At 36.8% G+C, this 24,111-nt stretch overlaps 1 protein-coding gene across 9 annotated transcripts in view; it reads right to left on the bottom strand.

Moving 5' to 3' along the window:
• Positions 1–20,468, bottom strand: part of hppy (MAP4K3-like protein hppy) — a 77,421-nt gene extending 56,953 nt beyond the window's left edge. For all 9 annotated transcript variants that reach the window (XM_083111846.1, XM_083111849.1, XM_083111847.1 and 6 more), the window contains exons 1-5: positions 20,238–20,468; positions 8,241–8,298; positions 2,808–2,963; positions 1,905–2,008; positions 1,487–1,615 (exon numbers count right to left, since the gene is read on the bottom strand). In XM_083111846.1, the coding sequence (XP_082967972.1) occupies positions 1,487–1,615; positions 1,905–2,008; positions 2,808–2,963; positions 8,241–8,298; positions 20,238–20,348 (558 nt within the window). In that variant the 5' untranslated portion in view covers positions 20,349–20,468. The remainder of the gene's footprint in view (positions 1–1,486; positions 1,616–1,904; positions 2,009–2,807; positions 2,964–8,240; positions 8,299–20,237) is intronic.
• Between the last annotated feature and the right edge of the window lie 3,643 nt (positions 20,469–24,111).

Below are 24,111 nucleotides of genomic sequence, written 5' to 3'. Positions count from 1 at the left end.
GTTAACTTTGTTGTGGCCAGATCACATCCAGTATGACAATGTGTTGCTTTTCGTTACTGACACAGCCCCGTACATTGTCAAAGCAGCATCTGGTTTGAAAGTGTTGTATCCTAAAGTAGTCCATCTGAGTTGCCTTTCACACAGTCTTCATCGCGTAGCAGAAATAATCAGATACCAATACCCAGAAGTAGACGCACTTGCATCAAATGTAAAGAAAGTATTTGTGAAAGCTGCTTCGGGAGTACGTCTCTTTCGTGAACTGGCGAAAAATGTCCCGTTACATCCGCAACCAGTATTAACACGATGGGGTTCATGGCTAGAAGCTGTGTCGTATTATGTAGAAAATTTTAATGAAGTGAAGGCAGTCATAGACTCACTAAAACCAGAAGATGCAGCCGCTATTTGTGTGTCACAGAAATGTTTCTCTAGAAGTGGCATTGAGAACGAAATTAAGTACATACACAACCACTTCTCGAGTATACCTGCAATTATTACACAGTTAGAGTCCCATAATAATCCTTTGCAGCATTCACTGTCCTTGTTGGGCGAAGTATTTCAAACTTTGTCCAGTGAAACTCACGGTGTTGCCAAAATAGCGTCAGAAAAACTTCGCCAAGTATTAGACAGAAATCCCTGGTACAGAACAATCTGTGACATTGCAAATGTACTGAATGGTGAAAATGTGGACTTGGAAGAGGACCTAACACAGGAGGAAGTTTGGTGTTTCTCACATGCACCAGTGACTTGTGCTGATGTAGAAAGCAACTTCTCGATCTACAAAACGTTTCTCACTGATAAACGCAGAGGGTTTACAGAAGAAAACCTAAGGAAGGCGTTCATAGTTCATTGCAACAGAGGTCATTAAGGTAAGATGTTTGGAAAAAAAATAATTGTATTTTATTTATGCATATCTTAGTGAATATTTTTCATATTTTTCGTGCATATTTTGCTGTTTGTTTGTGCATGGAAATCCAGGTTCTACTCATTACACTGTGCCAGGAAGGCAAATAGGGGGTGTGGATTCATGATCTCTACCATTTTTCAGATGAGATGTAATCAGCACCATGCTCTGGCTGCCTATGGTTGTCCTCAGATATCCTAATACAGGTTGGCTGAACCACAGAGCCACATTATACCGGGACCGTGGTTCAACAATATGAAATGCAGTTCTTGGTTATTTCATCAAAAATAAATTTCCAGACCATTATGTAGTGCAGTTGCATTCTAATTAATAAATGTCAAATTGCATGATACTTAAACAACTCAACACTTGTTCACCATTGTTGGAAATAAATTTTAAAAAAAGGAAAATACCAGTAGAAAACCTTGACAACCAAGGACTACTGGAGGAAATGTGAAATGTTTTCAATCTATGACCCTGTCAAGTACAAAAAAAGGGATCTTACCAAGCCATTGGGAACTCCATATGAGCTGAAATTATAAGTTCACAATTGAGCAAAGGTTCAAATTTTCAGTATGGCCTTACCTCAGGAGCCATCCAATATGGAGTTCCAATAAAAGATTTCCTTTTGTTAATTGTTGCAGTTATTTGCGCAGATACACCAAAATCAGCCAGCTTCACATCCCCATTTTCTGTGAGCAAAATATTAGCACCCTGCAGAAAAAAATAAAGGCATGATCATTATTGGCAGAATGGAATCTCAAACTAATAAAAAATACAATTATGAACAATTTACAATGTACATAGATGAAACAATTTACATTACATGCACGTGAAAAGTGAATGCATTGATTCAAAACACAAATTTTTCTCCTTGGCATGTGACGCTATGAAAGTGATTAACAAATACAATTTTAAAATTACTGAAAAATCTAACTTTATTCACATGTTCGGAAATTAACATTTTGTAGCTAAAGCAATGTAGGCAATTCAGCAGTATTACCTTTATATCCCTGTGCATTTTCCCCATGCTGTGAAGATAGGCCAAACCTTGAAGAGTTTCCTTACACATGTATGCTATCTGCGCCTCTGTCAATGGCCCTGTAACTTAAGAGGAAAACAATTTGTGTATTTCAGTGTATCACATCACATTTTATGCACATACACATTAAATAATACTTACAGCAATTCTTCTTCGTAATATTTCAACCCATCTTTTTGAACTAAAAATCAATGCAAATAAGCATGTACAGGCACAAAATTAATGTTCTCAACGTGTGGGAAAAATACTAATGATCAACATGATTTTAAAATTACCATTATGGGCCTCCACAATACACTATCAAAGGGTCCAAGTTCAATCCCCAGTCAGGCACATTGCACAGTGGTTGGATGACCTCCCTGATGGGGTAGACGTAACATTCTCTCTTTGTAATCAAGGGGTCCCGGGTTTGACACTCAGTGTAGGCACATAGTGGTTCGAATCCCACTTTAAAATGTTAGTGCAGTCTCAATTAGGCTATCAGCTATTTAAAAATTAAATAGCTCAAACCATTATTTTGACATTTAGAATGAAAGTAATTACTAAAACAATGAACACTAGAAGACTGAGTATGTGTTTTATAACTATTTGCTCAACTCAGATTGTTGTACAGAGCCTCCCCGATGGGGCAGTGGTAGCGTTGCTGCCTTGTAAATCAAGGGGTCCTGGGTTTGATACCAGGTGGAGGTACATAGTGGTTCTGATCCCACTTTAAAGTGTAGGCCCAGTCCCAATTAGCCTTACTGTGCATAAAGTGGACTTAAACACCAATTCAATCAATTAGATTGTTGTACATTATTGATTACAATTTTTGATTGTTATTTTCACAGCATGTCCACAAAAAAGAAAAGAGCTTGCACTTACTGTGATAAATATCCTGTAAGGAACCGCCACCACAATATTCCATGCATATCCACAGTTTGTCCCTCCGCAAGTAACTCCCGTAATATGCTATTATGTTAGGGTGCCGACAATCTTTCATCATGAGGATCTCTTGCTGTATAATGGCGAAGTCATCTCCTGCGAGAAAAAATAATCAAAGATTAACATCTCTTGCATCGACGTGTGCACATAGGCTATATGAATAAAGATACATTTTGCTGAACCAATAGTCTCAGAGGTTTATCTCGATCTTCCAATGGGAATTGGGTGTTAGGGTAAAGTTATAGCCAAAATGATCATAAATTCAGACTTTGTGGAGATTTTTGTTGGGAAGAGGGGAATTTATGGGTGTGTGGATAAATCACTGAATAGCTTCTAACTTCAATCAATTCATTGTCACTTTCCCAGTATTGACACTGGAAATTTCAACATAAAAGCAAAAATGTGTTGTACCTGTGTGATAATGTACAGTCTAAAAATTACCTATACATGAAATCACTCAGGCAAAACAACTGGACAATATGAATTTCATTTATTTTTCCTCTGTTCCCAATTATGTACAATTCCAATCAGGGACTGCAGTTGAAACCTACTTTCAGTTTCAGTTTCAGTTCGGCTCGGAATGAAACATTGCGGTTCACTTTCAGTTCTCGAACTGAAACTGGAATGAAACCAGAATATATCTATCCGAACCGTAACTGGAATGATCTTGGGTTTTAGTTTCAGTTCGGCCCGGAATGAAACCTTTCGATTCACTTTCAGTTCTCGAACTGAAACTGGAATGAAACCGGAGCATATCTATCCGAACCGTAACTAGAATGATCTGAGGTTGTACTTCTAGTTCGGCCCGGAATGAAACCCTTCTGTTCATTTTTAGTTCTCGAACTAAAATTGGAACGAAACCGGAGTATATCTACCCGAACTGTAATTGGATAGTCTGAACTTTCACTTCCGGTTTGGCCCGGAATGAAAGTTTTCAGTTCAGTTTCAGTTCTCGAACTTAAACCGTTTCCAGACCCAAATGTTAAGGATCTGGGCACGTTTTGCTATGTTTGAGATCGAGAAAAATACTGAGTAACTTTTACATTTTCTTCATTTAAGAACTGTATCTCACATTGTACTGACAATAGTACCTTTTTGTAATTATCTGTGAAATGAAAACGAAAAGTTTATATGAATCCGCCGCGTCACTTTTATCTCAGTTGATTCAGTTCAAAATGGCATCAAACAATGGGATGAAAATTAACTGTGAAAAAAGTTACGTATCTTCATTACAGTAACCAAATTGTAGTTAATCAAACACACATTTCTGAAAGTAGTGTATGACATCACAGTACAGTAACCAAATTGTAGTTAAACAAATACATTTATGAAAGTAGCGAATGTCATCACAGTACAGCAACCAAATTGTAGTTAGTAAAACAGATACAATTCTATGTGAGCTGTGGCTAGCTTCATAAGTGTGTCGATTTTCACGCAAAACTACATCAATAAGATTAATACACATTAGATTTTCCTAAGGCAGCAAATTTTCCAATTCATGGAAAACGGCATTTACTCTTTTGTATGTAATTACATAATTTTGTTTGGTTTTCTGAATTCCTGAAAATAGAAAATTAAAATAAAATAGTGTATGAACTGTTAATTTATGAAAAATGCAATAAGCATCTATCCTCGATGGATATTTTCACACCTACAAATAACCATGGATTAAAGAAAAGGCACTTAAAAATATGCTTCACAAACTTTGGTTGATTGTAAATGATACATGTCATAATTTTGTAGTACGAGTTCCTCCTCCTCGTATGTAACCTCGTATTTGCACTTTAACAGCTATAATTTAAATTTTGAATAAAAAAGGAAATTAGGTCATACATAAATCTTACAATGTTAATCTTTAAAATGTCTTTCCAAATGAGAATTATGGAAAACGACAGAAAACATGTGAGCATGAAAGACAATGACTATTCACCTTCCTCCTCGATGAACTCGTAAACACTACTGGAGCTAATAGAGGAACTGAAAGAATTTTCATTTTGGTTTAAGGCTGGCAAGTGCTGATCAGAACGCTTTTGGAATAAAGCATTCGTCCGCAAGACCATGAGATCATCAAGTGTTGGAGAGTAAAGGTTGTACCTCAAATCTGACATTACAAACTTCACACTTGAGAACAACCGCTCCACGCTTACCTGGGTGGCTGGTGCAGCCAAAACCACCGGTGTCGGGAAAATGCGCACGGGAAAAGTGCGTTCTCGCAATAAAAGTGGGAAAAGCGCCTTGCACTTGCCTTCCCCAGTTACCCATTGAAAGAAAATGTATTGTGGTTTAAGCCGACAGTGTGTCCATCAAACGTCTTTCGTGACCGCAGAACCAATGACCACCACTCTTGGACAATGCCGATATGAGAATTGTTTCTTGAATTGCGCTGCAGCTGTGGTGAAAAACACGATTCCAATGTGGATTTGATTAATATCTTGTATGAACAGGGTTATTTATAGTACCTGGATTTAAACAGTTTGATGGCATGGCAGTCGGGTAGGAGGCCACGTGATTGGTTGGGAACGGGAATGCAATGCGATGTAAGGCACTGTTGGAAAATACATACTTCCTGTTCCCTTCCTACAGGTGGTGACGCAATAGAAACTGGACCGGACGGACGTAGTGACTAGTGAGTCACCAACTGACTATTTGAATCAACAATGTTATTTTTTATGTTGTAACAATATTACATTTATTTTGTTATAATTGAAATCTGGGCTATAAAATATGAAAAATGACACCAAACACGACCAGGATATACGAATTACAAACATATTGCCACTCAGAAGTAATAACTACGTATCCATATTATTATGTAGCGTATTGGAAACAATGAGTTCGTGTTTGGTGTCATTTTTCACACTTATTTCATACAATTTTAGGTATATAAAATATTGAGAATTCAGGGGGTACACAGAAATATTCAATTATGTCAAGGGGGACTCTCAGGGAAAAAAATTGAGAAACACTGCCTTAATGGCATTTCGGATCTTATCTATTTCCAAATATTTGGATCTGGCAGCCCCCAAAATACCAAATTGTTCACTACGAAGTTATATTCCGAAACAAAACTTAAACTGAAAGTACACGGAGGGTTATGGTGCACCAGAATGTAGCGAAACATTTCAGTTCAGGTTCGGGTGCGAACCAAAAGTGTTCACAATGAGGTTTCATTCCGGAACTGAACTGAAAGTACACGGAGGGTTAAGGTGGACCAGAATGTAGCGAAACATTTCAGTTCAGGTTCAGGTGTGAACCGAAAGTGTTCACAATGAGGTTTCATTCCGGAACTGAACTGAAACTGAAAGTACACGGAGGGTTATGGTGCACCAGAATGTAGCGAAACATTTCAATTCAGGTTCGAGTGCAAACTATAAGTCGAACTGGAGCATCTTTCAGTTCGAGTTCAAATTCGGTTCGCAGTCCCTGATTCCAATTACATTACCTAGAGAGCTTTTTCGATTTATTTTCTGCTTTAAACACTTTCAACTAAGGATAACTACATCACACTAATGACATTTGTCACTACTGTGACTTTGTACATTGAGTGAGTGTCATGATCTTGCTAACGAAGGTTCCAAATCAAGTCCTGGTCTGAATGCTGTCTTGTAATCAACCTTTATCAATTTCATCCCTGTTGGTGTAATTAGCCTAAAGAAACAATTGAAAGATAACAAAAATCAGAGCACCTCTACACAAACTTCAACTTGATTCATTTAATATACGACAAGAATCGATACAATGAAGAACAAACTGAAATTAAAACACATAACATCATTCTTATAATTTATATTCCTTGGAACAAAGGTAAAACTTTGGTACTTTTAAAAAAATCAAGAGACAATATATGGTAAAAGGTTGATTTTCAAGTGTAAACTGTACTAACATCCGTATTTTACAAGTCCGTAACAATGGAACTTTTCTCTCGACTACAAGAATTAATCACATAATGGTGATCAACCATGATCTCTTGTATTTCAGGCCTTATTTTTTTTATCACCCCTACCTCCATTAGAACAGACAAGATACATAATAAAAAAGGGGGACATGAAATATGACACTGTAGATCAGCGATTTCTCCTTAATTTCCTTCAATTCATTTTTTAAAATATGTGAGAGTCTTTTCAGGAATGGTCAGCATTTCAAACCACCAAAGTAATAGAATCATTAGAAGTATACAAGTGCTGCACTTCTTTTTCTTTACCCTAGAACACTACTGTACGTAAAATTTACATGTGGTGTGGCCTTAATTCCCTTGCCTACCTTCCACCTCTCACCTACACACCCCTCCACCTAGCAGTGCCTCGTGCAGTCTGTCAGCCATAAGGCAGCACTGTGGTAAGGAGGGTGCAAGCGCTGATAATCTTCATTTTGTTTGTCATGTTGTGCACTGTACGTCAATTTTACGTAGATCTAGTAAAACGAGAAAAATCTTTCACGTAATTTTGACATTCGTAAATTCGATTTGGATTGTTCGATTTTTAAAACAAAAGTTTAGAAGCACGCACTATTTTCTTGTCAGACTTTAAAATTACATTTGTTCTTTATTTACAGCGTTATGAATATTATTATTGTTTGTTTTTCATTGTTCGAACTATTTGCCTTCATTCTTAATGTACGTATGGGCTTGTCATCAAGACATTCTCTTAAAATATTCTGTCAAATAAAACCATGTTTATACATTTTAAAATGAAGAATAAAATTCCAACATAAGCAAAATTAACCAAAATAATGTTCACAAAGAATCGTCGATTTGTTTTCATGATGTAGAGGTTGTGTTAAAAATAGATTCTTTCATGTACATAAAATTTACGTAACGCTAGTTACACTGTAATTTTGGAACACAATAGCGTCATAGGATTAAGAAAAATTAAGCTTTTATCTAATCAATACCTATAAAATGCTAATGCAGCATGAAGAATTACTCTTAACTTGAAACTTTTAGAGTGACTAGAAAAACTATAATTGAAATGTACAGATGCATGTATCTAAAAATACATTTTAGTAGTTCTTACATGCTAATATATTTCATGAAGGATAAAAAGATCTCATAAAATAGGGATACACCAATATACATACATTATATATAGCTACCTTATTTGTGGTTTGAACCACTAAAGTACCTATTTATTTAAAAAACTGTTCTATGAAATTAAAGTGTCAAAAATTCAAGGTAATAATACAAAAATTATTTATTCCAATTTAATTCTTACTTTGGCGGAAATACACAAACTTCAAATTGTACAACAAACACATATAATATGTTGCTTGTTAAACTTTAGTGCCAGAACATCTATTTTAATTTTGTTACATGAAAAACTCTACTTCAAGTGGGTGTGGACTAAATACATCCTTGAATGTAGATAAATAACTTACCTGGTTCTAACTTTATGACTTTTATTGCTGCTAAATCATTTGTAGATATTCTCTTTGCCTGAAAAAAGTAAATACATAATTATATCAACTCAAATTGTAATTATACACAAATCAAAACTTCCTAAGGTCAACAACAGATAGTAACAATGCTTAGTATTTAAGATTTTCTGCTTTGCAAAGATTTCGTAAATTATAATCCTGAAGTGAATTAAAGGGTTACAAAAACACCAATGTTTTCCCCATAATTTAACCCTTTGAAGCCTTAGAATCTACATTTTCTTCTATTGTATTCAAATTGTTAATAACAGACATGCATTCTTATTAAGTGCAGAAGCAAACATGTACGTATTTCTAAATCATCAATTGTTTTGGTGCAAACATTTGACATTTCTGTCCATAACTTGACCTTTTCATGGCAGCACATGTATTGTCCTTGTGTAGCATGTACTTTTCATTTCCACAATTGGCACTTTGTCCTGATGTGCGTTAGTTTTTGCTATTTCTGCTTGTATTGAAATTAGTTTAGGTTTGCAGCTCACTGACTGTACCTCAGAATGAATAACAATGTTATCTTTTTTGGTGTCAATGTGCATCATTCACTGAATATTTAGAAAACCAGTGAATGAACAAACATTTCTTAAAAGATTTTTAATATTTTTGGGGATGGCAACACTGACAATTGAGGATAATTACATTCAGTTTTTGTAAGTTATATTATAAACTCTAATATTTTTGTATCTGTACACAAACTTTAAGGTATGTAAAGTATATAGTAACAAAATAAATAATTATCACAAAAGAAACAAAAAATGGTATGTTGGATATGATATTTCCAATTCTGTGCATTCTGTGACCATTAGTCACCTTACAGCCTAACATAATACAATTTCAACTTCCCACTGGGATTAAAAAATTACAGTCACATGCAATAACATTTTGGTCGGTCTGCCTTTTAGTGCATTTATAAGAATCGTTTTTCCAGGCGTCCCCGATGGCGCAGTGGTAGCGTCGTCACCTTGTAATCAAGGGGTCCCGGGTTCGATACCCGGTGGAGGCACATAGTGGTTCGGATTCCACTTTAAACTGTAGGTCCAGTCCCAATTAGCCTTACTTGTATAAAGCAGGGTGGCTACAAACAAGCAGAAATTAAATTCCCTGACTTTTCCAGGTTTTCCAGGACAAAATTTACATTTTTCCCTGACAATTACAAACTAAACTAAATCGATGTTTTTGCAAATGGAAATAATAAACTCATACAGATCCACGTATGGTTTTCTTAAGTACCAATATTATCTTCTATGAAATTGACTTAATTTCTCTATTCTCTATGATTTGAATTCAAACTGCAAAATAGTGAATTTGGAAAATTATTACAATTCACAAGCTAGGGAAGGATTATGGAATTTTATCATACGCAGTAAATTTTAAATAAAATACTTGATTATTTTTAAAGTTACGACTAAATGAGATATGAGTGAAGAGTGATGGATTAAGAAATACAATTTGTAATTTATCAGTCTCCTTATACATTCTCGGTATTATATGATGATATTTCAACTGAGGTTTGGAAACCTCTGCTTGCAAGAAACATGAATACGGCCTTATTTTTCAATGCATAAAGCTACTTCTCTCTTCTCTGTAAAGCAAACAACGTTAAGTCTTGCATATAAGTGAAACAATTGAATTGTACAAAATAAAGTGTCATATTTCCTTACATTATCAATGGGATTTCTGCTTCAGTACTGTATATCCAAGTGAAGTACTGTGAAACTGACAACATGCAGTTATACCATTAATGCTGACGAAAAGGGTATGTAGGTATTAGAAATTTAATGCAAGGAATTTATAGAATTGCACTGAATAGGTACCTGATTTAGCCAACCACACATTAAAATAGGAACACTCTAATAATAAAAGCTTCTGAAAATTCATATACGAGGGGCATCCTGAAAAAAGCTCCAATGGTGTCTATACGCAGCACTAGTGGTCAGAGATAGACATACACACATGCAGGCAGGAAGAAGTGGCATGTAGCTGTAATCTGGTACAGTTGCAATGCAGCCGTTTTATGATAGTTCTAGGTTAAAGATTGCAGCTCTCATACAGTCTCCCACCGACTGCGATGTACGTTGTAGCCTACATTGCACGCTCAGAATCTGGAACAGAACCACCAGCAATCGTGTGACGTGTGCAAACCGGACATCGTGGGTGATAGTATGGTCAGACGATGGTGCAGACAATTCACGGAAGGCCAATTGAATGTGCACAACCCCATACAGCTGAGTACACACGGGCCCTTTGCATCACTTCAGGTGAGAGATATTGGACCACTCCCTGTACAGCCCTGGCCTTGAATGAACCGACTTTCATCTCTTTGTTTAACTGAAGAGGTTTCTGGCAGGGCAAGGATTTGACAGCTACACTGCGGTAGAGATAGTTCCAGTCTTTGCTGTCAGACACATATACCATTGGCATACAAAATTTAGTGCCATGCTATGACAAATGCCAGAACAACGGTGGTGATTATGCCGAAAATTAGGTTAGGACTCACTGTTACTAATGCAATAAATTATAACTGATATTCATGTTTTATTTATGCCTAATCGGTAGGGACCTTGACATTTTGTTATTTCTTTCAAATTGGTGTATTTTCTTATTTTTTTATTTTTTACTATACGGTGTTATTTTTCCCAAAATTCAGATTTTCATTTTAGCGCATTTTCTGCAAATATCTGAAATTATACCTTCATGGTGTTTTTAAACTACTGTTTCAAATTGTAAGTCACATCGCTTACGCCTCTTCGTGAGAGTTTGATATCTTGAAAGTTATTTTGGAAAAGTTATTTTCCATACCCCTTTTCTAATTTTAAGGTAAGGATTTTAGATAATGGAATTTTCCCCTTATATACTGAAGGGTGCATAATGACCATAAGTGACGACACACCCAGAAAATTAAAATCAATCAATCTCACGTGACAGATACTGATATATTATGGCACCAAAAATTGGCATTATCTTTCTTTGACTTGTTAGTGTTACGTTTCCCAAAATTCGCATTTTTGTTTTAGAACCTTTTTTCTGCTACATGTACCAAAACTTAATACTCCATTGTGCTTTTAAACTATTGTTTTAAATTGTAGGTCACATGGTCTACGTATTTTCGTGACAGTTTGATATGCTGGAACAGATTTTTGAGGAAGTAAAAGTAAAGTGCTGCCCTGCACTTTGCCATGAAGGTTTATAGGGATGTGGAGTTAGGGCCCCACACTTTCTTGATCACTGCTGAAGGTGGGGGTGATGTGATCAGCACCACGCTCCTGGCTACCTTTATCCCTCAAAGTTTCCTCAAGGTACCTGCTTCCTATGATGCTGGGTGGGTGCCGGAGCAGTTTGAATAGGTGGAAAACATCCCGGTTCTCCCCCGCAGGGGATCGACCCCGGGTCTCTTGCATAGTAGTCAGATGCCCTAACGACTGAGCCCCATTACTACTCGCTCCACAAATGCCGATGATGCACACTTAGCTTGGTAATTCAAAACATATCTCGTGTGACAAATACGAAGATGTGGCTCCCGTGTGACGGTAGATACGCATTCGATCTCCTGTTAGAACCCTGCCACTTTGCTCTGTGATGCAAATGGTTTTGATTGAAGTTGAAAAAATCGTGGGAAATACATGATTTAATGTGGCTGTCGGAATTATTCCATGTACGTATAACTCTATAGTTTACTCTTGAGTAAAATGTTGGGAAACTTGCATGTTCTATGTACACAAACATGGCCTAGAAAAGACAAGAATGTTGGATTTCATGGAATTTTTCTTGTTTTAGGACATTTCTTTAAAAAAAAAAATCCCTAAAAGCGCCAACAATTCGCATTTTATACCAAATTTGCATTATTTCGATATTTCGAACGGGCGAAAAATGTGCCCAGACATCACTGCACATTCCTAAACATAACTTCGCAGCAATTACCATTTTTCACGGTTTTGGCGTTTGCTAAAAATCAATGTCCCTACTAATCGGAAATTACTTTCTGGCCATCCCTCGTACAAACCAGTAGATTGAAAGTAAAAATGTACCAGAGCTGGCAGAGAAAAGTCAATTCTTGAAGAAAGTGATTTGCTTTTATGATTGAATGATTCGAGTAAATAAGATATTAACATATTTACGTATTGAGTATTAGTATTTTATTTCATAATATTGGACATTAACCTTACTCAGTGAGAGATTACTGACAATCTCTCACGAGTTTAAACAGACAGGACAGAGAGTGGCGTTAATGTCATTGCAATACTAGTGTTGCAATAAATTTGAGGTTGGGGGCATGCACTTGCCAATTTTTACAACGTTCACTAATGCAGATTTATGAATCACTTTTTCGTGATAGTATTCAATATATATCCCGTTTGGTTGGATGATTCTTGTTATCTAAGAATAGTGCAATGGCATTGTAAACGTATGTTAACTTGTGCGAAACGAGTAATACGTCAGGATGATGAATGAAAAGCTTCGTAAGCACTGCTACATTAAATAAGGTTAAGTAAGCCAGAAGAGTAATAAAATTCCAGCAGCATATTTGCAGTTTAAAGCTCTTCTTGTTTATGCATGCGATTTTTGTTGGATGTTGCAGTCCATGCAATTTCTGTCGCATGTTGTAGTGAGATACTATGTCGGGTGGCGATATTCGACAAAAATCGTATGTATCAATGGAACATATTTGTTTCCATGTTCCTTCAGTTTGCCCAACAAAATGCCTTACTACGACGTCCGACAACTTTCGGACGGCACCACCCGCTCTTATCCCCTCCACCTGTTGACAAGTCCCCTTACTACTCCCATACGGACAAGAAAAACGATAATTCATTGCATTTTCCACGTAATATTTAGACGCTTAACCTTTACTCCCCCGATGATACCATATTATGGTATTATCAGAGTAAGGTCGTACTGACCCGATGATACCATATGGTCTCATGGTGCTAATTACGAAATGAATGTGCTTTTTGGACCTTCGTACTCTTATGTTTGGGTGGAAACTCTGACACAGGTCTGGAGCAAGCCTGGGAAATTCATACTGATGACCAACCTCGTCCCTTCTCTCGCCTCTTCGCAACATATCCATGCCACATTTCCGAACAGAGTTTCACATTTTGGCTTATTATTCAACTTGTATGGCACCCAGGAACATGAAACATGTTTCAATCTCTTTGAAAACGTCCATTCTTTGATGAGATTACTAAGGTTTGCGCCTTCTCCACCAAATAGCTGGAGAAGAGGGGGAATTTTTTCATTGAAATTTGGTGGTCGCACCTCCAAACACACCTTCCTTGGTTCGGTGTTCTGAATTGTACACGGTTGCATGCTATGATGTTTTTGCTGCAAAACAAAACTTATCCGAAGTAGATTGCTCTCATAGTACCCGAGTTATAACAATTTTCCTCCAAAAATGCAAATTACCTATTTTTCGTAAAAAAAAAATAAATCACATTTTGGCTAATTATTCAATTTGTATGGCACGCAAGAACATGAAGCATGTTTCATTCTCTTGAGAAATATCCATTCTTTGAAAAGAATACTAAAGTTCGCACCTTCTTCCCAAGTAGCGGGAGAAGACGGGGCAAACTCCAGATATTTATGTTTTTCCATTGAAATTCGGGGGACGGACCCCCCCCCCCCCTTCCTCGGTCCGGTGTTCTGAGTTGTACACGGTTGCATGCGCTGATGTTTTAGCTGCAAAACAAAAGTTATCCGAAGTAGATTGCTCCCATAGTGCCCGAGTTATAACAATTTTCCTCCAAAGAGTGTTCGAATTTAAAATTCCCGCCGAGAAGCCCGGGCGAGAGAAATTTCTTTCTCTCTCTGTCCTCCTGCAATCACTGGTTTCTGGCGCCGTGGTTGTGTTGCGCATAAAAGGACCTAAAAGTTGAGGCCGAAACTTACGAACGAGATTTCCTGTTCCCGTGCAGAGTTCCATAACGATATCTTTAAATAAATATATAAATAATAAAAAAAAGTCAATGAAGACGAAATTCCCTGACTTTTTTTGGCACCTCAAATTCCCTGACTTTTCCCGGTTTTCCAGGTCTGTCGCCACCCTGATAAAGTGGACTTAAAACACTAAATCAACCAACCATACAAATAGTTTTTACATGAATTGTATTCAGGTTGCTGCTTGTGTACAACGTACAATATCCTGTGCATTTCAGAGTTGCTACGATTTAATAATTATGAAATTCCCTGACATTTCCAGGTCTTCCAGTCCAAAAATGAATTTTTTTCAGACATGTTTATCATTACGCTTTTTGCTTTTGAACCTTGTGTTTTATAATTAAATATATAACCCGTTAATTATTATGAATATTCATTCACAACTTATTTTTTCTTTGCAAATTTTATTCTACACACACAAGAACATATGAAAATTCAAAGAGTAAAATAACAATTGGCATCAAATTTATTGGGTGCTACATGTGCATCTACCCTTCAGGCTAAGCTAACAGAGGTACACTTCTCCAAAAGTTACATGACCAAGCTGAAAGTTTTCTAATTCCAGAAATCATTAATTTGGTAACATAGCTCTTGAGAACAAGCAGAGAGTAACCAACTTTACTGAGAAACCCTGTGGTGAAAGATTTACAAACGTTTAATAATATGAAGTCAGAAACTATATTCGCCCAACATATTAATAGAGAACAAAACGGAAAACTCAAGTATGAGAAATAATTTTAGAGAATACTTGCGATTCAGTATGTTAAAATTGGAAACTGTTGTGAGATTGGAAACACTGCACTCACTCGTGATATACCTGGAGGAAATTGCTGTCAATTTTGAACACAAAGGGTAAAATTACGAATAGTTATGCAAATAAAATATAACAACACTTTGCAAAGTGAGCGAAAATTAAGGAATCTCGGAATTTTCAGCAAAAATGTGTTCGTCGCATAGAAAAATGGTAGCTTGAGCAATCATGAACACATTTCAAAGCATTTGCTACAACCGATGTAAAGTATTGGTAAAGTACTCGGCTCACAAATATCATTTTCCAAAGAATTAAGGGTTCCGGGTTCAAATCCAAAGCTCTCCAATTCTTTCTTTCCTTTTTTTTTTTTGTAGGTATGGCATCACATTGCATGAGCATGGAGTTTAGTAATTAAGTTGAATAATTTTGTTTCAGAATGTTCGCAAAGAATAATTCGGTGTCGTAATCGACGAATGTTTCCAGCAGCTCAATGCTTTTGCTTCTTCTTTCATCAATTTGGATCGAAAAATACCTAAATTGTTGTATTCCAACAGATAGTATTTGATCAAACAAGGAATTTGCTGACTATGGCTTGGACGTTGATGAAGAATCGTCTGCATTTCTGAGCCTACAAAACAATGCTAAACCAAATATCGGTCCGTTTGCCTTCAGCTAGAACCAGAGAACATTAACTCTTTGAGTCGGCCTTCTTTTGGTTTTTAGGTCATTTTTAGTAGTTTGTGCTTTTTTTTCCTTAATTGTGAAGATTATTTTTCTCCTTCCTTCTTGTTAGGTGAATTTTAAGTCCATTTGCTTCGATAACTTGTAGATTTAAATTTCCTCACATGGCATGGTCCTCTTAGCAAGTTAGTCATTAAACTAATATATGGTCAATGGAAAAGCACAAATATCATTTTCAAGTTCGTCCATGCATAAAATAATTAATTATGATAAATTTATTTTTCCTACACCAAACTTAAGATACGTTGTGTGAACCCTACTTTGAGATCCCCTTGCTAGCCTCTGTTGTAACTTAAGATACGTTGTGTGAACCCTACTTTGAGATCCCCTTGCTAGCCTCTGTTGTCGCTTTAATCTGGGCTTTTAAAATAAAATTAGTCACAATATTAAAGAAGATATAATCTTATTTACGACAAACACAAATGTATTTTTAGTTGCTGGCCGGCTACTGTATCGTGGAAGATCCATTCTCATCTGAAAGAGTTTCTGTTGAGATTGGGAATCGATTTTACGACCCCTGTCACACACGATACCACTACACCACAGAAACCACTTGTACTTACGATATAGTTTAAAACATGAAAGTCATCTACTTAGATCTTTTCGTTGAACAAAATCTTGTATTCATAAACACCATTAGTTATACGAAGTGTGCAGGGAATTACTAATGGATGTGCAAGTAGTGCATTCGTGTGTTCACATGTTCGAAGTCCTGGGAAATGTTGGAGCATGAAGAGAGGCCAAGCACAAGGCTTTTCAATCTCACGAGTAGGAGAGAGAAAGACACCTCAAAAATAAAGCTGGGTATTTACAATGTCATTTTGCGTGATTTGAGAAATACGGATACGAGAATTTGTTAATTGAATGATCTAAGATGTGGGATTGTCATTGTTTGAACTTTACGTTCAGTACTAGAGGCGTCTGTGGTGTAATGGTAACGTGCTAGACTTGTATAACAAGTCGATGCCCAATCCTGGCAGAAACTTTTTCAGAAGGCGAAAAGCATTTCACGAAATATTTCATCAGATACATGGAAATGACGTTGATTTCTTCCAAGACTTGGAAACCTTAAATTTTAGACAGCTATCTAAATTTAAACAGACAATCAGACACCACGTGACAGATGCAGAAAGCAGATAAGAAGCATAGATTAGTCATCACTAGGGCTAGCAACTTGATGACTTGTAGAATAACCTTAAAATATTTTTTTTAAAAAATGGTCTAAAATACTTTTCTCGCTGGAAATGAAACTTGATTTTTAAATAAATTAAAAGAGAGTCGTTGAATAATTCGCTGTTTGGTGGTTTAAACTACTAAACTACTGAAGCAAAGGGATAAAAGCAGTTTAGTGCTAATTTAGTTTTCTTTATTTTAACTTCAAGCTTACATAACATGCACAGCAACTTTTTTTGTATAAATCATTCACCTCCTTTGAGAATGAATTTTCCACAATACAGTAGACGGCCAGCAATTGAAATTCATTTGTGTTTGGCGCACATAAGATTATATCTTCTTTAATATTGTGACTAATTTAATTTTAAAAGCACAGATTAGAGCGACAACAGAGGCTAGTAAGGGAATCGAAAAGCAGGGTTCGCACAACTTATCTGAAGTTTTTTTGTAGGAAAAATAAATTTATTACGATTAATTATTTAATGCATTGACGAACTTGAAAATGATAGTTGTGTTTCTCCATTGACTATATATTCGTATAATGATGAACTTGCCAAAATGACCATGTGATGAAATTTTAATTTAAAAGTTATGCAAGCAAATGCACTTAAAATTCACAAAACATCGAGAAAAAATAGCATCAAAATTAAGGAAAATGTAACAAAAATGGCAAAAACTACTAAAAATGACCTAAAAACCAAAAGAAGGCCGACAAACTCAAAGAATTAATGTTTTCTGGTTCTAGCTGAAGGCAAACTGACTGATATTTGGTTTAGCATTGTTTTGTAGGCTCAGAAATGAAGCATCAACTTCCAAGCCATAGTCAGCACATTCCTTGTTTGACCAAATACTAGCTGTTGGAATACAACAATTTAGGTATTTTTCGATGCAAACTGATGAATGTTAGTGCCAGAAAGGAGAAAAAAACACATTGAGCTGAATTTGACGGAATTAATAAACACAATATTGTTATATTTCCTTATTATCTAACAAAATAACTCTTGTCACATCTTGGCCAGGTTAGGCAACAATTGTAAGCAACCTATTCTCAAGGTTTGTTATACCATAGACTAACAAAACCTATATATGAATCTTAAGCTAAGAAATCAGAAATATTCAAGAAGAATATATATAATTATATATTTATATGGGTATATCAATAGGGGAAAAAGCAGAAAGTTGTTAATGTACTTATTTTGAGGTAGACTACATATGGACAAAATTCTGTGCTGGAGTTAGTCACTACATATTTAATGTTATGGCTGCGACTATTTTCACCAGGTGGTGAGAATGCATACAGGGCTATTTTCACTAGCAAAATAATTACCTGAATCATGAATCATAACATAACATTGTCTTTTATCTTACCTTATGATATTCATTGGCAGTGTTGCTGAACTTACTGCTAACAAGTTATTTTAAATTAAAAATGGGTGTGACTACTAGTTACCAGGTAGTGAGAATAGCAGAAAGTGCTTAAGACCAGAAATTACATCAGGTGTTGGAAAGTATTTACCGAATTAATTTTAATGCTAAAAACCCTAAACCTGACCTGCCTAACCTAACAATGAAAGCATTTACAAAGGTAATAGCCCTTCGTAATTATGTCATGTGACATATTAGCAGCACCAGTCCACATCAGAACACCTTGCAATGTTTTTCCAACAACTTTTCTGATATGCAGAAAAGAAGTACTTGTCTCCTGCACGAAAATAAATGCACACCAACCTAAGTATCATACACCTCAACAACTACAGAATACACACATCTGCGTAGCAGGCCACGCCAAGTTGCAGATCAAGCACATGCAGTTTAAAATCTGGTGAAAATCGCTGAAAAGCTAGCCTCACCACCTAGTGAAAATACTCACTCCGTAACATGGCTGCACCAGAAAATATATGGTAAGAATTGACAATATAGAAAGTCTGTAATTCACTTCCTACTTCTTATGTACTCCTGGTGACGTATCTGGAGTTACGATTTGGGGGTTGTGTGTTAAAAACTGTACATTTACGAGAAGAAGTTGTATAATAACTTTGTTATTTAGCACAATAATTCTTCATAAAGAGAGACAGCACCATCTTTCATGTAAGAACAAATGAAGTTCAAAATGTGTTGCACTGTCTACAACGTTGCCACACTGTTCAGACCATTAACCGTGGAAAGCGATTGAGGTTAGGTGGGAGAGAAATGCGGGCTTCAATTACAGGTAAGTTTGGCAACAGTCCTTCACAGCTGATTTCAGGAAAAATGGTGTGTTCTGTGGCTCTTCGTCGGTTACGTGCTACAAAACTAGGAATTGGTTATTGAAAGTGATCATTGGCCCACAAATCATTCAAGGATAACCATTTCAGGTAAGGTTAGGTTTAGTTAATTTAGGCAAGCATAGTTATAATATTTTGTTCGTAAAACTACGCATATACTCCACTGCTGATTTCAGGAAAAATGGCATGTTCCGTGAACATTGTTCGTTGGTTACGTGCTACAAAACTAGGAATACCTTATTGAAAGTGATCATTGGCTTACAAACCATTCACGGAAGGTTAGGTTCGGCAAGCATAGTTATAACATTTCGTTCGTAAAACTACGCATATACACCTATATTAAAAAAAAATTAAATCTACTTTTTTTCAAATTTCCAGACATGACCCCCTGTTTTTTACTACAGATTCGTGATTAGGAGGCCAAAATTAGTTAGTATACCGAAAATTAACAAAATTGGAGACTTTCTCTATATTAAGTTCTTAGTTTTCCCAGAATCCGCATTTTGGAAAATGTATTGTCCATCATTATATGAAATATTACTTCATATGTTGGAACAATGTCTCAAGTAGTTTTCCTTGAAGATGAAATGCAATGCAAACACAATGCTCAAGGACAACAGGAGAAAGTAAGTGGAAGAAAAGAATAATTGTCATTATATTTGGTTTGATAGAAAACACAATTAGTATTTTATTGTGCACTGATACTTAAAAGTGGTGTGAGGTGGCACTTTGTTTATTCCAAAATTCAAACTCTCTTGCAACGTTCTTAACACAGTTGCCAATTCGATTTCTACATTTGTTAGAAAGGAAATATTACGACTATAAAAAAGTAAATGTTGTCGGTATATCCTGTTTATGTTATTCACAGCCAAATCACAAAGAAAGTGCGTGTTTAGCCTGTCGGTAATGAAGTGGAAGTTCAAATTATTCTGTCCACTGAAAATCATTATTGAGGGTTTATCTTTCAATAATATAATATACTGATGAACGTGTGTGATAAAAATTACAACAATATATGGTAATTATCATTATTATTTGCGTCTTTTATTGTACATCAAAAAAGAATTTCAGATTACTTACTTTGTAGACATCCCCGTAAGTCCCACTCCCAATGCGTTGAATAAGTTCATATTCGTCCTGTGGATTTCTCCGACTAATGTCAGAAGATAAAATCCCTGAACTGTGAGCCATATTTCAGCAACTTTTACCCTACAATCAGTAAACTACACACTAACTACGAACACATTACTTTCACACTTTCAACAAATAAATCCTTGACTATCAACTGTCACATACATCTCGTCGACTGTCTGCGTGCGGCCAATCGATATCGATAGAGAAAGTTATCGACACATATCGAACATGCCAGCAAACAGACTGCGATTTCTAATATGTACAGCACGTTATTCTTTTATTACATTATTGTTTTTGTTTCAATGGTAAAAGAAGGTAAAGTGCTCCCCTGTGCTTAACACTACGCCATGAAGGCGTATAGGGGGTGTGGAGGTAACGCCCCACACTTTCTTGATCCGGTCGTGAGTGAGAGTGATGTGATCAGCATCACGCCCCTGACTGCCTTTACCCCCCAAGGTTTCCCCCAGGTAACCGGAGCCGCTTCCAACGTTAGAAAAGTTCCCGGATTTGAACCGGCCGGGGATCGAACTCGGGACCTTGACCATGGTAGTCAGACGCGTTACCGACTGAGCCACCGCGGCTCAGTTTTTGTTTCAATGACAAAGTGAGATGTACACAACTTTGGTGTCGCCACTAAGGGGGAAAGGGGCAAGGCTATTATTTGACATTGATAGGTAGAGGGGGAGTGACGAGCTCAATAGTTAGACGAAATATGTGTTATTGTATGATATTTACTAAAATGTGACTATTTACCGGAAAATATTACCGTTTCCCTCTGCATTCTTATTCATATTTTCTGGCTCTGTCAGAAGGTGGACGTGACATATTTCAATTCCTACCCAGATTTACTTGAAGTGTTCGCCGATGAACCAGGGGAAGATAGCTCCCTTCCTTCGGTAAAATAATAACAAAAAATAATGTGGAAACATGGACGAAAAAGGTATTTGCCCTTTGTGCCAATTAATGGCCTGCAGCTCCCTCCAGAAATTTACGTAATCCTACCACGCAGTGACGCCATGGTATCAGCTAAAATTATACATGATATTGGAATGGTAACCAAGGTTATTCAGATACATAGGCGCCAACTCTATGGGGCTTTGGGGGCTCGAGCGCCCCCAATGTTAACGATGAGGGGGCAGAGCCCCCAAATAATTTTGCTTAAGAGGATCTAATGATTTATTTTGCTTCTCTAGTAAAGTTTACTCTGAATTGTGCCACATGAAATTAACTTTAAATACACATTTGAAATGTTATAGACCATCAAATTTGGGGGGCTGAAACTGCTAAACCATCAACTTTGGGGGGGGGGCTATGACGAGAGACAGCAAAACACACGACTTATTACTATATACAAAGTATATAATTATGAGTATTGTTAACATTTTTACTAAAAAGAGTTTCAAAGGAAGATGTGCATGAACTAGGAGAGTGGGTGAGACGTTCGGGCTACAAATAGCTCTCACATGACATTCAGAACGAGATAATTGATAGATTAGAGAGATGTTTTGTGCTTTGTGGTAGCAGATATTAAAAGTCGGGAATTTTTGCTATTATGGTTGACGAAACTTGTGACATATCCATCCGTGAACAATTGACATTCTGCATTCGAACTGTAAATAAAAATTTTAATATTTTTGAGGAATTCATGGGCTTTTACGAGATACCGAACACTGAGGCCAAAACTTAAAAAATGTTTTAAGTTTAATTTTCAGTGATCAGAGCCCCACCCCCAATAATTTTGACAAGTCAGCGCCCCTGTTCACATATAAGTAAAAGTGGCTCGACAAGATGTCCATGAGTATTTTCACCATTTTTTTCTCTTGCATTCTACATGTATGCAGGCACGTATCCAGGAATTGATTTCGGGGGGCTGAACATCATCTTTTTAAGGGGTATAGATGGAACCTCACAATTGTATGTTTAAGGCCTGTGGTGGCGATTGGGTTCCAAAACGGTGGGGGGGGGGTGTAAGGAAAGTTTACTTTCTCTTGGTAGACAAGGCCTAGGATTAAGAGGCAAAAAAATTGGGAGTTGCCATTGTTTAAGGCTGCCATTTTAATCAGAACGTGAAATCGGAACTTTCTTACCACTCGACTCCCCTGTTTTCATGTATTAACATTGTGTGCCAGAACCATCTGTGTGTGTGTGTTTGTCCATTTCTTCTCATCAGGCATCAACACATCTGTGGTGTCTGAGTATTTTTACGAAGCCGTTACACATGCATGGGATGGACAATCCACTCGACAACGCAAGATTCAAACTGTGGGCTGCGAGGTGGACGCAGAAAGTTCTCGAATATTTTTCTGGTTTGAGCCTGAACACCACTAATGTGTCTTGTCCTCCCATGTTTGCAGCTCTTATAAAAGTGGAAACCCACTAAATTGTTCATATTCAGGCCTCTGATAACCCTTCCATTCCCAACACATCTAATGTTTCGCCTCCCAATATGATCAAATGCTTACTTATTTATTTCTAGTGACATGCCCAAGAGAGGATTGGTGGGGTCATAACCCCATTTGGTCCAGTATTCCTTAAAAAAGGAACGTCAAAGACAGGAAAAGATGGTCAAATGAGGACTGACTACCAAATATAGTATTCGTAACCAGTCTCCCTACCGATAATCCTGGGCACGCCATTCTTTATCTCGGACACAACTCACCAGAAGTTTTTATCATTTTGTATTTGAGACTTAGGTAAAATGCATTCTTCCTGAAAACTTTCGGGGGAGGGGGGCTCGAGCCCCCCCCCCTCTGGATACGTGCCTGCATGTATGGTCCACATTCCATAGCTAATTTCTAAGCACTGCTCTCTGCCATGACATAGTACATACAACAATATATGATTGATTCTTATAATTATACAACATAACTTATATAGAAGTTGGCAGCTACTTAAAAAAGCTATGAAACTTCAGTTCAGCATCACCAGCAGAACTAAATTCATGAGGTTCAGATAGTGCAGCGCACAATTTTAACTATGCAACTGTATGAAACACTTAACACACTAGATAAACTCCAGATTTCACCAGAATATACATTACTCACTCACAAATATTTCTTTATGGACAGTGTTAAAGGTGGAGTTACTGCAGGGCATGCACACTCATCTGGTTCCCGTTGATCCGGTTACACTCAGGGTACTATGGATGTTCATACAAAATGGCGAAGTGGATATTCTTTTAAAAGATAAAAATGGTTCCAGCTGTGTAACATATGGTTGTACACTTCGATCAGAAACAAATTTAGTTAGTCAAGTATCGTTCCGCAGGATTCTGAAGGACATACAGATGCAAGTGTTGCAAAGAAAGGCTAAAGACCCGACTCAACAGTCATTTGTGGGACTTTCATTTTGTTGCAAACATGTGGATACGAGGGTCACTATTTATATTTTGAGCCTAACAATGAAAAAACAGGAATTTGGCATTGAAAACTGCTTTATTGTTTTTCGAAGTATTCTCCTTTATGGTCAATACACTTTTGCATTCGTTCGAACCATTTGTCAAAGCAGTTTTTCCAATCTTCTTGAGACACCTCCATAATATGGTTATTGAACGCATCAACGGCATCTTCCGCCGACGAAAATCGTTGTCCACGCAATTTATTCTTGACATTCGGGAACAAGAAGAAGTCAATAGGTGACAAATCAGGACTGTACGGTGGATGACCCATCAATTCGAATTTTTGACTGTTCATAAAGTCGGTTGTTAGACGAGATGTGTGACAGCTGGATTGTCTTGATGAAGAATGATCCGACGGAGTTTGTTTGTTTTCCGTATTTGACTGAAGACCTCTGGCAAACAAATTGCTGTGTACCATTCAGA

This window comes from Lepisma saccharinum, chromosome 25, assembly GCF_977018435.1.
Source record: "Lepisma saccharinum chromosome 25, izLepSacc3.1, whole genome shotgun sequence".
Taxonomy (NCBI): domain Eukaryota; kingdom Metazoa; phylum Arthropoda; class Insecta; order Zygentoma; family Lepismatidae; genus Lepisma; species Lepisma saccharinum.
The sequence above is the reverse complement of the archived record's forward strand: the minus strand, read 5'-3'. Positions and strand labels throughout refer to the sequence as shown.